The following is a 14657-nucleotide window of genomic DNA, read 5'->3' on the forward strand; positions in this document are numbered from 1 at the left end:
ATTGCCAAGTTTGAGCACTGGAAAATTAGAGTACCCTAGAACTAAGATTTTGGACCGCATTTCATAGGAACTTCAAAATTCTTTCAGTGTCTAGATTAAGTATCTGCTCCAGTTATGGTCCACATTAATTTTAGTCTTGAATCCGAAGGCCCATCCTCACAGTCAGGTACCTGCATAGCCATTCTGAAGATTAGAGTTTATGAAGTCTTGCTAAAGTTCTCCCTAATGCTAATACAGAAGAACTCACTCCTACATTGTGTCTGGCATTGGTCAATTTACTGCATTTAGAGCTAGCCTAGCTATAGAGTGGGACCACACTACAGCAGAGCAGTTTCTGAATGAAAGCTTAGGAAGATGGTTCTCTAAATAACATAAATGCTAAGAATCCCTCCTGGCCTAATCTGATATGAACTTCTGGGATCCCTTAGCTTTTTGTCCTAGATAGGTACTCTTTCTTCCTCTGATATACACTTTTTTTCTTTTTCAAGAGATATTTGGCATACTGTATAAATAGGTCCTTGAAGAATCTCCATCTCTGTGCAGTATGCCAGCATGCTTGTAAAAGTGGAGGTCATTTCCTGCTTGGGGAATCTACTAAAACTCCACTACTTGTTGGGCCATAAAATGTGCACTGGACATGAACAGGCAGTCCTCACACAAAGTTCCTGCACCGTCACAACAAATTGTGCTCCAAAAGCAGTTCTCTTAATTACGGTAATTCTAAGTAAAATTAGATGTTCTGGTGATTGCTGCTGTAAGGACAACTGTTATGAGATCCCCTCTTAGCCTTATCTTCTCCAGACTGAACAGCCCCATGTCTTTCAGCCTTTCCTCATAAGGGACATGCTCCAGGTCCTGACCATCTTTCCCTGTCTGCCTTGGGCTGAGGAACCCAGAACTGGACACAGTACTCCAGATGTGATCTCACCAGAGCAGAGCAGAGGGGAGAACCTCCTTCACCCAACTGGCCGCATTCTTTGTAATGCACTACAGGATACCACTGGCCTTCTTGGCCACATGAACAAATTGCTGTCTCGTGGTCACCCTAATGGCCACCAAAAGGCCTCTAGGTCCTTCTCTGCAGAGCACCTTTCCAGTAGATCAGACCCTGACCTGTACTGATGCATGTGGTTATTCCTCCCCAGGTGTAGGACTCTTCACATGCCCTCTTCACTTGTTGAATGTCATAAGATTCCTCTCTGCCCAACTCTCTAGTCTGTCCAGGTCCCGCTGAATGGCGTCACAGCATTCCAGTGTGTCAGCCACTCCTCCCAGCTTTGTATCATCAGAACTTGCTGAGAGTGGACTCTGTCCTTTAACCTTGGTCACTGATGAAGATATTGAGCCAAGACTGGACCCAGCACTGTCCCCAGAGGAACATCACTAGCTAAAGGCCTCCAACTAGACTCTGTGCCACTGATCACAGCTCTCTGAGCTCTGCCAGTCAGCCAGATCTCAATCCACCTCACCATCCACTCACCTATCCTGCACCTTGTTTCATAACAAGGATGTTGTGGGAGATGGTGTCAAACACCTTGCTAAAGTCAAGGTACACAACATGCACTGCTCTCCCCACATCTACCCAGCAAGTGATGACACCATAGAGGGCTACCAGGTTGGTCAAGCATGATTACGCCTTGGTGAATCCATGTTAACTACTCCTGATGGCTTTCTTCTCTTCTAATTACTTGGAGATGACTTCCAAAACAAGCAGCTCCATCACCTTTCCAGGGACAGAGGTGGGGCTGACTGGCATGGAGTTTCCTAGATCCTTCTTGCCCTTTTTGAAGTCTGAGGTGACACTGGCTATCCTCCCTGCTTTCTTCTATGCAAATATGAAAAATATATTGTCAAAGACAAAATAAACGGTGTGGGTTTTTTTGCTGTTTTTCTGTATTTGAATGAGGGTTTATTGCTGTGGTGTAAGGAAGAAATCCTTAAAATGTTCATGAAAAATGAAATCTTTATTTTCACCTTTAAGACTAAACCTCTATTTACTCTCAGGAAGTGCAGGAAATGTATACAGAGTCTGCTTAGATGAAGGAACTTGGCAAACGAAGGAAAACTCCACAGACATTTGGCGTGACAGTTCAGAATGTTCTGAGAAAAATAATCTCAAAAAAAATGTAAGCATGATGTTTTATACTGTGGTTTAATACTTTAATCTTCTTAATCCCTTCTTGAAGAACTGATAAAACTTTTCTGTTGAATACCTGCAAAAGATGTTCAGATTTCATTTAGATTACCAAATTGAAAACTGCTAAGAAGGAGCAGAGGAAGAAAGATTAAGGAGGGAGATTCCTGCTTTAGATGAGACAAATTGTTTTCTGTTTAGAGTCCAGTGTTCACATGTGCTGAATCCCTCCTAATAAAATTGAAATAAAAAAACTGCAACCTGCCTAGCAAATAGCTTAGAGGACTGGAAGTCGGCCAAAGTCAGACTCCCAACCCCCATGACTTCCTCAGCCTTTTAGTGCAGCAGTTCAAGCTGGAAAGCAGGGATACTGCTAACTTGCCGCCTTGCCCAGCTGTGTAATGCCTTGGACTGAATGCAGCGGTTTCAGATCACAGTAAAACATGCAACTGAACTGGTTTCAGATTCTTGTAATTTCTTTTGCCATACTGTTCAGCTTCGGTGATCTCAAAATGAAGTCTGTTTGGTGAGCAGTATTACTACTGGCCACTTTATTAATTTAGCTTTTGTTACTTTGGTACACACTATTAATGTTTATTACTTTATTGATTTTATTTTTATTAGTAATTTATTGATCATGTATTATTTATTAAGCAAGATTATTTCAGGATTACCAAGATGTTAGTAAACTCTTTATACAGTGAATATATGGTTTTCGAATCTCACAGTTTATTCGAGGGTGATAAATTTGGAGTACTTAATTTTTCTGCAGACTGTTCACTAGTCTGGATTGTAAACTTGTGGGTGGAAGACTACCACTTTAATTCGTCAGGTGTGACAACAAGAGGTTTCTCTGAAAGCTTTAGCCAGCTTTCCAAACAAGCCTAAATGTGTGTTTACACCATGTAATTATATTAGTCAAAAGCCACAAGCTGTTAGGAATAACTCAGAGCTTATATCCACCAACATCTGATGAATCAACTTCATTTCATCTGCTTCAGTTTTGAAAAAATGTCACAGCCAGTGTAATTCATCCTGTTGGAATGTTTTCGTGGAGCTGAGTGACTAATGAACATCCCTTGGGAATCTCCTGCTATGCCTCTGGGCATCCTCTCCAAGAGTTCCATCAGCAGGCACAGCTCACTGCTATCCCGATAGTGTTTATTAGTATGTACTGATTAGAGATAACTAACCGGCAGGAGGAGAGTGCTATAATTAGTGTCTGTATGAGTAGATAGTTCACACAGTTAACAGCAAAACTGCTGGTGGACAAACACCAGCCCAAATAAAACTCCTTAACACCTGTGTGGTATTAAGGAGCAGGCAGTCTATTTCAATGACTCTATAGATACAGTTGACTCTGAAAACTGTACTCACAAGACCAATGTGTATCTTGTGTCCCCTGACCACACAGTGACTGCATTTCAGTGCATATGTGGAGTTGACTCTGCAGTTATTAAACCATTAGGATTCATTTCATTCATGTAATTGTTGTTAATGATTAGCGGTAATTAAGACTCAAAATTGGATTTGTGCAAAAGAAATCTGGAAATGGGACCTTGAATACCTTCAAATTTAAGAAGAAACTTAGTCTGTTCTCCAGTATCTCTCCCACAAGGTTTTCGTGAGGAAATACAGGGAACAGACAGCAGAAATCTGCCCTGGCTATGCTGCAACACAAATAAATTGGACTCAGAAGCTTATTATTTATGTTCATACCCTGCTTACCTGCCTGCATGTATAACTTCTTTTTTTTTTTCCTAGGAAGAAGAACATAAATTACTTACCACACTACAGTTGTTGTACACTATAGGATACTATTTTTCTCTCATCTCACTTGTATTAGCTCTCCTTATACTTTCTTTACTCAGGTTAGTATAATTTGCATGCATTTTTAAATTATAGAATGCAGTATGTACATTGTTGTTTTCTTATATTTGGGTTTGTTATTTCTGATGTAAATTATGGAGGAAATTCCTGTATAAAATCAATTGACGGCAACAGTATGACTATAACCATATTTTTTGTTGTTGCTTTCTCTGAATTAAATATAATCCAGAGGATTTATGCATTTTTTTTTCCCACAGAAAACTTCACTGCACAAGAAACTACATCCATATGAATTTATTTGCATCTTTTATCTTGCGTGCCACAGCCATTCTTATTAAAGACACTGTATTCTACAAGATTTACTCCAAAAGACCAAATGATGAAAGTGGGTGGATATTATACCTCAGTCCTGAGGTAACTTCTTAGTTCATTGCTAATAGTAAATGTGTACTCCCAGTGGCCGTAACAGTTACCAATTTAGAAGTTTGCCATATGGCACAAAGTTTTAAGGTGTTTGTTAGTTGAGATTCAAATCTCATTCAGTCTGGAAAACTGTGTTGATAAATTATAATGCATTGATTAAAAAAGAAACAACAAACTTTAAAGAAAAATCTATAGATATATTTAGATACTTCTACTTAAGCAAAACAATTTTTTCACACGTTGTTTTAGGAAGTATTCTATACATTTACTCAGCACTTACATAAGAATTCTTACATTTATTCATTCTAGGTATGCATAGCAAAATGCAATGTACACAGATATTGCATTTAACACTATGTTACCAAACAACATATTTACTATAAAAGTACGCAAAGGGAAAAACATAGTTCAAAGACTTTTCTATACTAGGAAAATGTGCTGATTTTCAGAGTAAGTATTGAACTCAAAAGTCATTGTAGAGTCACTTTCATAGAATTACATAATGGTTGAATTGGAATGGACTTCACAGCCCCCCTAGCCCCATCTCTGCCGTGGGCTGGCTGTCCCCCCAGCTCAGGGCTCCCCCCTCATGCACAGGGCCCATCCATGGCCTTGTGCACCTCCAGGGATGGGGCACCCACAGCTCTCAGGGCAGCAGTGCCAGTGCCTCACCACTTCTGAGTGAAGAATGTCTTCCTAATGGCTAACCTAAATCTCTCCTCTTTTAGTTCAAAACCATTGCCCTTGTCCTGTTGCTATCAGACCATGTAAAAAGTTGGCCTCCCTCCTGTTTATAATCTCCCTTTAAATACTGGAAGGCCTCAATGAGGTCTCTTTGAAGCATTCTCTTCTCCAGGCTGAACAAGATGAACTCCCTCAGCCTTTCTCCACAGAGGAGTTGCTCCAACCGTCTGAGCATCTCAGTGGTCCTTCTCTGCACCTACGCCAACAGCTCCACATCCTTTTTGTTCTGGAGGCCCCAGGCCTGTACACAGTGCTCCAGGTGGGGCCTCACAAGGGCAGAATAGTTCTTCTGATCTGCTTGTATACCAGGAGCACTTCTCTTCTAGTAATCAATAAAATGAATACTCCTCAGTGCTTCCCCTTGCTCCCAAGTATCAAATCCCTGGCATGAACTCTTAGTGGTTTCCAGAATCATAGTGCATCCTGAGTTGGAAGGGACCCACAAGGATCATAGAATCATAGAACTATAGAATGGCTTGGGTTGAAGGGGCTCTTAATGTTCATCTAGTTCCAACCCCTCTGCAGTGGAGAATCATTAAGTCCAGCTCCTGGCTTCACACAGGATTATCCTAATATCAAATCATACGTCTGACAGTTCTCTGAATGCTTATTGAACTCTGGTTCTATCCTTTTTTTCTTCAAAGGCAGACATACCCAACCTAATTGCATCACAGGTTTACCTCTATTCCCAGAAAGCAGCTTAGTATCATGAAAGATATATGACTGAAATACATACGTATCACAACCACATACTGGTTTTAAAATGATTGCTAAAGTAACAAGGGAAAATTAGGATTTGTCAGAGCTTTTATGTATTACAATGATTCCTGGACTTTCATTCCTACAGATTTTAATCATTTGCAGAACCGCTCAGTTTTTCATGCACTATTTTGTTGGGGCAAATTATTTTTGGCTATTAGTAGAAGGAATTTATCTGCATACATTATTGATTACTGCTGTGCTCTCGGAAAGAAGACTGCTGCAGACATACATAGTGATAGGATGGGGTGAGTACCTAACAGTTTCAAAGTTCTTGATTCTGTGGTATTTTTTCAAGTCATTGGTGAATATTTTGTAATGAAAAGAGGAAAAAAACTGTTTCTTTTTTGTTTTGAAACCAGCATTTTTCAATAGAAATGTATTAGAAGTGACATGTTAGTTGCAGCCCAGTTTGATTTGCAGATAGAGGTAATACCTTGGCTTACCTGAAAACAATAGCCTAATAGAATGAGAAGAAAATTTACTACATTCGGTAATATTCTCTACTAACATAGAATATTAAAGCACTATCAGCACCTTCATTTTCCTCGTTTGCATTAGAGCATCTACATGGTCAAGATGTCTACACATTAAACACTTTGCTTTTATGTATTCACCATCTGAGCTCAGCAAAATTTCCTGAAGCTCTAAAGTGTGCTTTAAATTAGAGGACAGTTCAAAACACTATATGATTCAGATGCTGTATTTCAGACATTTTTCATGGAAGAAAGACAACATAAGGCAGTTACAAGCATTTGAACAACGTTGTGTAAATTATTTTCTCTTTTTCCTTTGTCATGACAGTAGCGTGTAATTGAACAATTGTGTTTGTTGCTCACTTAGCATAATTCTGTATGCAGCCTGAACAAAGGGGAAAGTCGAGGTTTCCCAGTTCCCCAAAATCATCCAAAATCTACCCATACAACTTGCAAGTTTTAGAAGTTTTTTGATGAAGATTAAAAAATGTAATTTTAGACAATATGTAGGTTTGGTACAGGACATACTGATTCATAGTTTGTGGACTGTCCTGAGAAGGATGATAGGGGGGATGACCCTAAATCTTTTATCAGTGTACAGATTTACTAGCTCGCTCACTAACACCATTTGATTTACTTTTTCAAATGTAAAATTGCATATCCAGGACTGTAGGATACATATATATATGTATATGTATATGTATATATATATATATATATTTAAAAAAGAAAAAAATAAAAAATCTGTACTAAGGAAAATTATTTTCAAAGGATTAGACTGTAGTGGATGATAACATAGTTATAAATAAATTATTCCATATTTTCTCTGCTTTATTGCATGCTAAAATCTCTACCCAGCATAAAGAGGTAAATTTTAAAGATTTGTTTAAACTCAAACGAAAATAAACACATAAAATGTCAGCTAAGATTGAAATTATACTAATTACAGTTGGAATGGAAAAAAAACATTTAAAAATGCTTAAAATAAATTTTGTTTATTGTTACAAAGGCTGTGACAAAATCCTTGTCAATTTGACAGTAATTCACGGCATTCAGTTCCAGTTGTCTAAAGTTGTACAAGACTCTCTGTAATAATCACAGAGAATTAAAACAAGACAGTTCCTTTTACTTCTTTTTGGCACCTGTGCTATCTCTTGATATTTTAAATAGGAATTGCATAGCATCTAAGCAACAAATATCCTTATGGAATAATTTCTAGAATTAAGTGAATTTCAGTTAAGGCCACTTTTCCTGTCTTTATGAATGTACTTATTGAATAAATATATATGTATTTATTAAATAAGAACCATTCCTGTAGAAAAATACCAATTCTTTAAGCAAGATTCGTAACTAGGTTTCAGCGTAAGCTGGGAAATTTTACTGAACTGGCATACATCAATTCCTTTTGCTAAACAAATGTACTGGTACTTAAAATACGTATTGATCTCTATTGCTAAACTAGACTAGATCTTAAGGTTAGTCTATCTGATATAAAGAGGGACTCATTTTATCTTATCATGTTAAATTTATGTGGGGTAATATCTACAGTCTTCCTAGAACTAAAGGAAGAAGGTAAGAAGGAACAGACCTGTGGAGATCATCTGGTCTCATCCCATTGCTAGACCTAGTGAGCATTGTCCAGCCAAACATATTTTTGTATGGAAATCTGTTTTTTGTTTTTTTTTTTAATAAAATGGTTTTCCAGAATGAACCTCTGCTTCTCAAATAAACAAAAAAAAACCCCAAACTTCACTGAAAATGGCCACCATAAGACTGAAATATTTTCACGTTGGTGTTTCATTAAAAAGTCTGAATTTTCCCATGCCATGTTACTTATCACCTTCCTCAAAACAGCACTTGCTTCAAAGTTACATGAGTTTGCTCAAAAGCAGTAGAGTTCTGATTATTTGGAGGAATAGAAATTCCACTACTGGTTTGTGTCCACATTTCAGTGTTTGATTGCTCTAACTGTGAAGAATATTTTCCTAATACCTAATCTGAACTCTGCCTGCCACAGCTCTTGCCTATTTTCTACCACCCTTTTGCTGTGCACCTCCTGATCTATGTGCTTCTGCTTTCGTTAGTATTGAAGACAGCACTTAATCTCTCCTCTTAATCTTTTATTCTTAAGGCTGAAGAAATTTAGTTCTCTCAGTCTCTTCTTCTACATGATGCACTACAGGTCCCAGTAGTCTTGGTGGCTTCTGCTGGAGTATTCTTATTTCTTCTTGTTTATCTACATCAGGGACTTAGAAAATTTAGACTGATCAGCAACGTGTATGTATTTATGTTTGTATATACAGTTTGCACACAGAAAATGTGATATTCAATTATACAATGAATTTTCTAATTTTCCTTGAGATGCAAATGGGGAAAAAGAGGAGCAGGTTGATTTTTGTACATCTAAACAGAATGCTGAAAATCATATGTCTTTGCACTGTGGTCTACTGTAGTGTGTCTTTATTTTGTATTAATCATTCTGCAAGCCTGGCTGTAATTGACCTCTTTTTTTTTTTTTTTTTTTACAGTTGTTCCTATTCTGTTTGTTGGCCCCTGGGGAATAAGCAGATCAAAACTGGAGAACACAGGGTAGATCACTAAGCTAAACTTAGAATACTGGTTTTCATTTTGCTTAATTTTTTCCAGAAGCTTTTGACAGTAATTGACAAAACTATTGACTACTAGATTAGATTAAGATTATACAGCATACAATAAGACTTTCTAGATTTTAAAGGTTCATTTTATTCTTTTCACATTTAATCACTGGAAATTCATGGATTTAATTATACATAAATCAAGAAGGAAAATGAACATCCACTGTTTCTCTAATGAAAATTATCGTATCTATTTTTCACTCACGTGAGGCAATTTTTCTGCACAAACATCTTCCCTGAGAGCATCTTAGCAAGAAAAGGAGACCAGTACTTTCCCTGGAGCCCATCTGTGGTTTATAATATAAAATATTAGTTATAGCAGATAATGACAAAATCTGATATTCACAAAAAGTTGAAGTTAAATGAATGTATTCAGTGTTCAGTGAATTAATCATACTGCGATAAAGTAATCTGCTTGGTGGATGAAGAGAAGGCAGTGAACATGATCTTTCTGGATTTTAATAAGGACATTGATACTGTCCCTTATGGCTTCCTTCTAGAATAATTGTCCAACTGTGAGATAAACAGGTTGACACCACTCTAGGTGATGAACCAGAGTAATGCTAGAGCTCAAAGTATTGTAGTGAATGGGGATATATCTGTTTGGTGGACAGCCACTAGCAAGGTTCCCCAGGGCTCAATTCTAGGGATACCGTTCAACATTTTTATCAGTGACTGGAAGCAAGAGTACAATGTATCATCAGCAGGTGTGCTAGTGAGTCTAAAATGGGAGATTTTGTTGGCTCTCTGGAGGGACAAGTAGCCTTGCAGAGGGATTTACATAGGTTGATCATCAATGGCACGAAGTTCAACAAAAGCAAATGCCAGGTTCTGTGCCTGAGACAGAATAATGCCAGACACAGTTATGGACTGGGAGACAAATGTCCAGAGAACAGCCCTGCAGAAGGAGACCTAGAGGTGCTCGTCAACAGCAGTCTCAATGTGCATTGTGCCAACAGTATGCCCTGGCAGCCAGAAGGACAAACTGCATTTTGGGGTGCATTTAACACATCGTAACCAGCCTGTCAAAAGAGATAATTCTCCCACTATATTTAGTGTTGGTGTGGTCTCACCTTACATATTGCGTACGGTTCTGGTCTCCACAATATAAAAGGATATTAAAGTCCTTGAAACCATCAAGAGGAGGGCAATAATATTGGTAAAAGGACTGGAAGGCATGTCCTGTAAAAAGTAGCTGAGGACACTTAGGTTGTCCATTTTGGAGAAAAGAAGGCCGAGAGGTGACCTCATTGCTCTCCATAACTCCCTGAGGAGGAGAAACAGAGGGAGGTACTGGGCTTGGCTCCCTGGTAACTGTGTTAGTGGAGATTTCAGACTGGATATTTGGCAAAATTTCTTTAACTATGATGGTGGTCAAATAATAGAACAGGTTTTTTGAGAGATGTGGTTTGTGCCCCATGCCTGTTAATGTTTGTGATGCATTTGGATAACACCCTCAATAAGATGCTTTAACTTTTGCTTAACCCAGAAGCGTTCAGGCAGTTGGATTTGATCTCTGAAGGTCCTTTCCAACTGAGTTATTCTATTCCATTCACAGAGTCTGTATCCATGCTTTTTAGTTAGTTAAGAAGTTACAACTCACAGTTTGGTCTTTTCCAGTTTATGGTTTTAGATTACTAAATTTGGGTGAGGTGTATCCCACTGTGAAGGTTCAGTGCCATGTGCAGTTGTAGTGTAGATCCAAAGACAGAATTTGCCAGATAGTTGTGAGTTCTGCAGCCTAAGGAAACTTCTCTCAAAATTCTAGCAGGAAGATCTTCACAAAATATACAATTACAGTTGTTGGTTATACTCCTCATAGTTTAATTCAATTTCTCCTGAATACCACCTAGAAGTTTAAACTTTGTCAAGTTCCCGTTGAAATATGTACATGCACATATTTCTGTGAAAACAATATAATTATTTTTTAAATTATTCTGCAGGTGCTGGGGAACAAACGAACACATGGGAATCTGGTGGATCATCCGAGGACCAATGTTGTTTTCCATTACAGTAAGAACTGTTTTATCTGTTCCTAGCATGATGGCTGCATCAAAAGTAACGTCTCTTGTTTTATCATGTAGGCCCACGATGCATGCAAATTTGCTCGATCAAATAGCATTATTGCACTCTTTGTATCTGTTGCAATTTCCATGGAAATAAATAAGAGGCATTACTTTTAGTGAAACCTACATATCGTACACTACTATATCTTTTGTAACCCTTTCTATAAATGTAATCCAATCATTGTATTAGAGGAGATGAGATGGAAAATATTGTAAATGAGATTTCGTACTCGCTGTCAGCGCACACAGCTTCATTTTATCTATCTGCAAGCAAGAAACTTCTCAGTGTCAGCCTCTCAAATGTGTATCTGTGCAGTGACTTCTGCATGGCTCTGCACAAACTAACACAAAATTTTGCTTCTTGTGCTTTTACCATACTTTTATTCGGTGAAGAGGTTACTTAGGAGAGTACTACTATGTGGTGAGCAGCTATAGAGTATGGTTGTATGATAACAAGGATACAAAGAAGTAGCAACATGATGGTCATAGGGAGAAAGCATTCGTCTAACCAAGCAGCAGAATAATGTAAAAAAATGTAGTATGAGATAACAAGACTAAGATATGTTTTCAAAAAAAAAAAAAAGTTTAAACCTGAAATTGGGTGGTAATGAAGAGACTCCTGAGGATATGATTACAAACACAGAATTTTGATAGGTGAGGATTAGGAACATCTCCAGCACAACTTACATTTTCACACAGTCAACAAGGCATAAAAAGATTAGAGGAATAGATGATTTGATCAGCATCTTGCTAATCTGTCTAAAATAGCCAGTATTGTAGGGAAGAAATGCACTTATGCAAGGATTGCTCAGACTGTGATGTTGAGGAGCTGATGTATGTGGAAAGAAGAATATAATTTTCTGTCATGCTGTAGAAGAGTTGTAGCAATTATGATTTTAGAGAAGAAGCAATGGACTGTTTTGCTTCTGCTGAGCTGGAGAGAAACACATGAGAGAGAAAGGGGACATAGCTGAGACTGAGCTGTGAAACAGAAAGGCACACTTAATAAGCAATCAACAAGAAGTAAATAATTTGGTGGGCAACAGAGCTTCTCTCTCTCTCCCAGAAGGCAGTGGAGAGAAAGAGCCAGAAAAGAAGAGAAGAGACTTGAAAGGTGTGAGGAGGCAAAAGCTGAAAGAGAGGAAAACTGCCCCAAAACTAAGGGAGGGATCACAATAGATAAAGTCCAGAACTTCAGATTCAGAGGGTATCCAAATCCATTTGATGTTAAAATTAAAAAGTGATTTTATAATAGAAGACCATATATATGTAGATCAGGCTGAAACAAGGCAATGCTGAATTTGCTAATTTCACAACTTGAATGCTTTTCTTCTATATATAGGGGCTTTGGTTTCTGGAATTAAAATAATGCTGCATGGACCTTTTGCAGACCTTCTTAGATAGAAATATTTGCAGATTAGTCTCAGTCAAGTCAGAACCATTTAATTAACAATGTACAATTTAACAGTAAAATTATTTGTAAAAGGATGCACTGCTCAGGGCTTCCTCACCTGGCTGAATAAAGCCTAGAATTCTGAAGAATTCTAGTTGCTGTGGTAGTTTAACCACATCCTGCTCATCTAACAAGTTTGGTGAAAAGTTGTATTATGAAGGTAAATAAATGCTGTAAGTTCACTGGAAGAGAGCTCACATCAGGAAAGTGCCACTGTGCTGCTCTGTGCTCTCTCCTACACCAGTATGAACAACCTGTTTCTATTTAATGCCAGTTTTACATCTTTTTAGTAGCTATATGAACAGTGTCATAGGATTTATTGTAAATAATCAGTATGTATTTCCTTTCAAGGTTAATTTTGGCATCTTCTTAAAAATTCTAAGGATGTTGATTTCTAAATTAAAAGCCCAGCAAATGAGCTTTCATGACTACAAATACAGGTATGTAATACATAAAAAGAAATCCTAGTCCTTTTTATTTTCACAGAATTGGAATGTTCCCATCGTGTCCCCGCAGATTACTGATTTACCTACCCACCGCTGCCAGTGTAAAATATATTCAGAGTAAGATACATGAAAGCCAGCTGGGAGAACAGGCTCCGCAAATAATTTCTTATCTGAGTGATAAAGGCAGGTCATTATCTGTGTGTTAAACTCCTCAAGGAGTTTAAAATGCAGAATGAATTCTTCTCTCCGGTATCCAGAATATATATAAAATAGCCTTAACTGCTGTCACACTTCTTTTTTCTGTGATTGTAACAAAGGGCCCTCAAAAGAAGAAATGTTCAGAAGATTTGTGGAATGTTCCTAGTTTCCTAGGACACCAACACCTAGCTGTTTTTCACAGATGCAGGCACTGTGCAAACTTACTGAGGGTGCATCCCTCCATCAGGATAATTGATGAAAATGTTCAGTAAAACTGGCCCCAATATTGAGTCCTGAGGAACCCCACTTGTGACTGGTTGCCAACCAGATTTTACTCTATTCACAACGACTTTTTGGGCCCAGCCATCCAGCTGGGCTAGCCATCCATTCAAACTATGAGCAGTCAGTTCCTCCAGGAGAAGGGTGTGGGAAACAATATCAAATGCCTTGCAAAAGTCCAAGTAAACAACATCTACAGTTTTTCCCTCATGCACTAAGCAGGTCATCTTATTATAGAAGGAGATGTGGTTAGTCAAGCAGGACCTGCCTTTCATAAACACATGCTGACTGTGTCTGATCACTTGGTTGACCTGTACATGCTATGTGATTTCACCCAAGATGATCTGTTCCATGACCTTCCATGCACTGCGGTCAGACTGACAGGTGTGTTAATCCCCCAATCCTCCTTCCTCCTTTCTTGTAGATGGACATCACATTTGTCAACATCTAGTCAACTGAGACCTCCCTAGTTAGCTGGGGAATCATTTCTGGAATAATTTCTATGTAAATCCATTTTCAATTTTGCACCAAGGATGTTAAGAAATACCATAATTAAACATTTTCTTTTTAAGACTGGCAAGATCTACACTTGTGCTCATTCCACTGCTGGGGATCCATGAGTTTATATTTTCCTTCATCACTGATGAACAAGTGGAAGGATTTCCAAGACATGTAAGACTTTTCATTCAGCTGACAATGAGCTCATTTCACGTAAGTACTGTTTTGCAAGTATTTTTTAGGGGTCACATATCCACCACCTATATATGTTGCCTCTCTGTAGATTCCACAGACATATAGCATCCTTTCAAAATAGTTTACTACAGCCTGTAATGTCTTTAAATATACATAGAGATGATAAAAAATACACAGAGTGTTCAAAACATGGTAACCCCAAAGTTCAAAAAAAGGAGTCTGATGCTTTCAGAAAGAGTATATCCTGTGTTCTCTGATAGTGAATGACAGATCTCTGACCTGAAAAAAGAATAAAACCAGCCTATTTTAAATAGTGCTTCATGTAAATTAATTCTTAAAAAAACACTAGACAGAATTTTATTAAGTTTTCAAGTGATCTCTTGGTTTTGTAGTCTGGAGAAGAAACTTGGGTCTGGATACATCTTTTTCAGTAAATTTTGTACATTCAGCATATGTCAAATACACCACAATGACCATGTCATTTCACACAACAAAAAAAGAA

At 38.0% G+C, this 14657-nt stretch overlaps 1 protein-coding gene across 1 annotated transcript in view; it reads left to right on the plus strand.

Annotated features, from left to right (window-relative positions):
- Positions 1–14657, plus strand: part of GLP2R (glucagon like peptide 2 receptor) — a 37003-nt gene that overhangs the window by 10817 nt on the left and 11529 nt on the right. The window contains exons 4-11 of the mRNA XM_021382501.1: positions 2005–2126; positions 3899–4005; positions 4222–4378; positions 5979–6138; positions 8895–8955; positions 10964–11033; positions 12891–12979; positions 14035–14173. Of these exons, the coding sequence (XP_021238176.1) occupies positions 2005–2126; positions 3899–4005; positions 4222–4378; positions 5979–6138; positions 8895–8955; positions 10964–11033; positions 12891–12979; positions 14035–14173 (905 nt within the window). The remainder of the gene's footprint in view (positions 1–2004; positions 2127–3898; positions 4006–4221; positions 4379–5978; positions 6139–8894; positions 8956–10963; positions 11034–12890; positions 12980–14034; positions 14174–14657) is intronic.

Source organism: Numida meleagris, unplaced genomic scaffold (assembly GCF_002078875.1).
Source record: "Numida meleagris isolate 19003 breed g44 Domestic line unplaced genomic scaffold, NumMel1.0 unplaced_Scaffold249, whole genome shotgun sequence".
In the NCBI taxonomy this organism is placed as follows: domain Eukaryota; kingdom Metazoa; phylum Chordata; class Aves; order Galliformes; family Numididae; genus Numida; species Numida meleagris.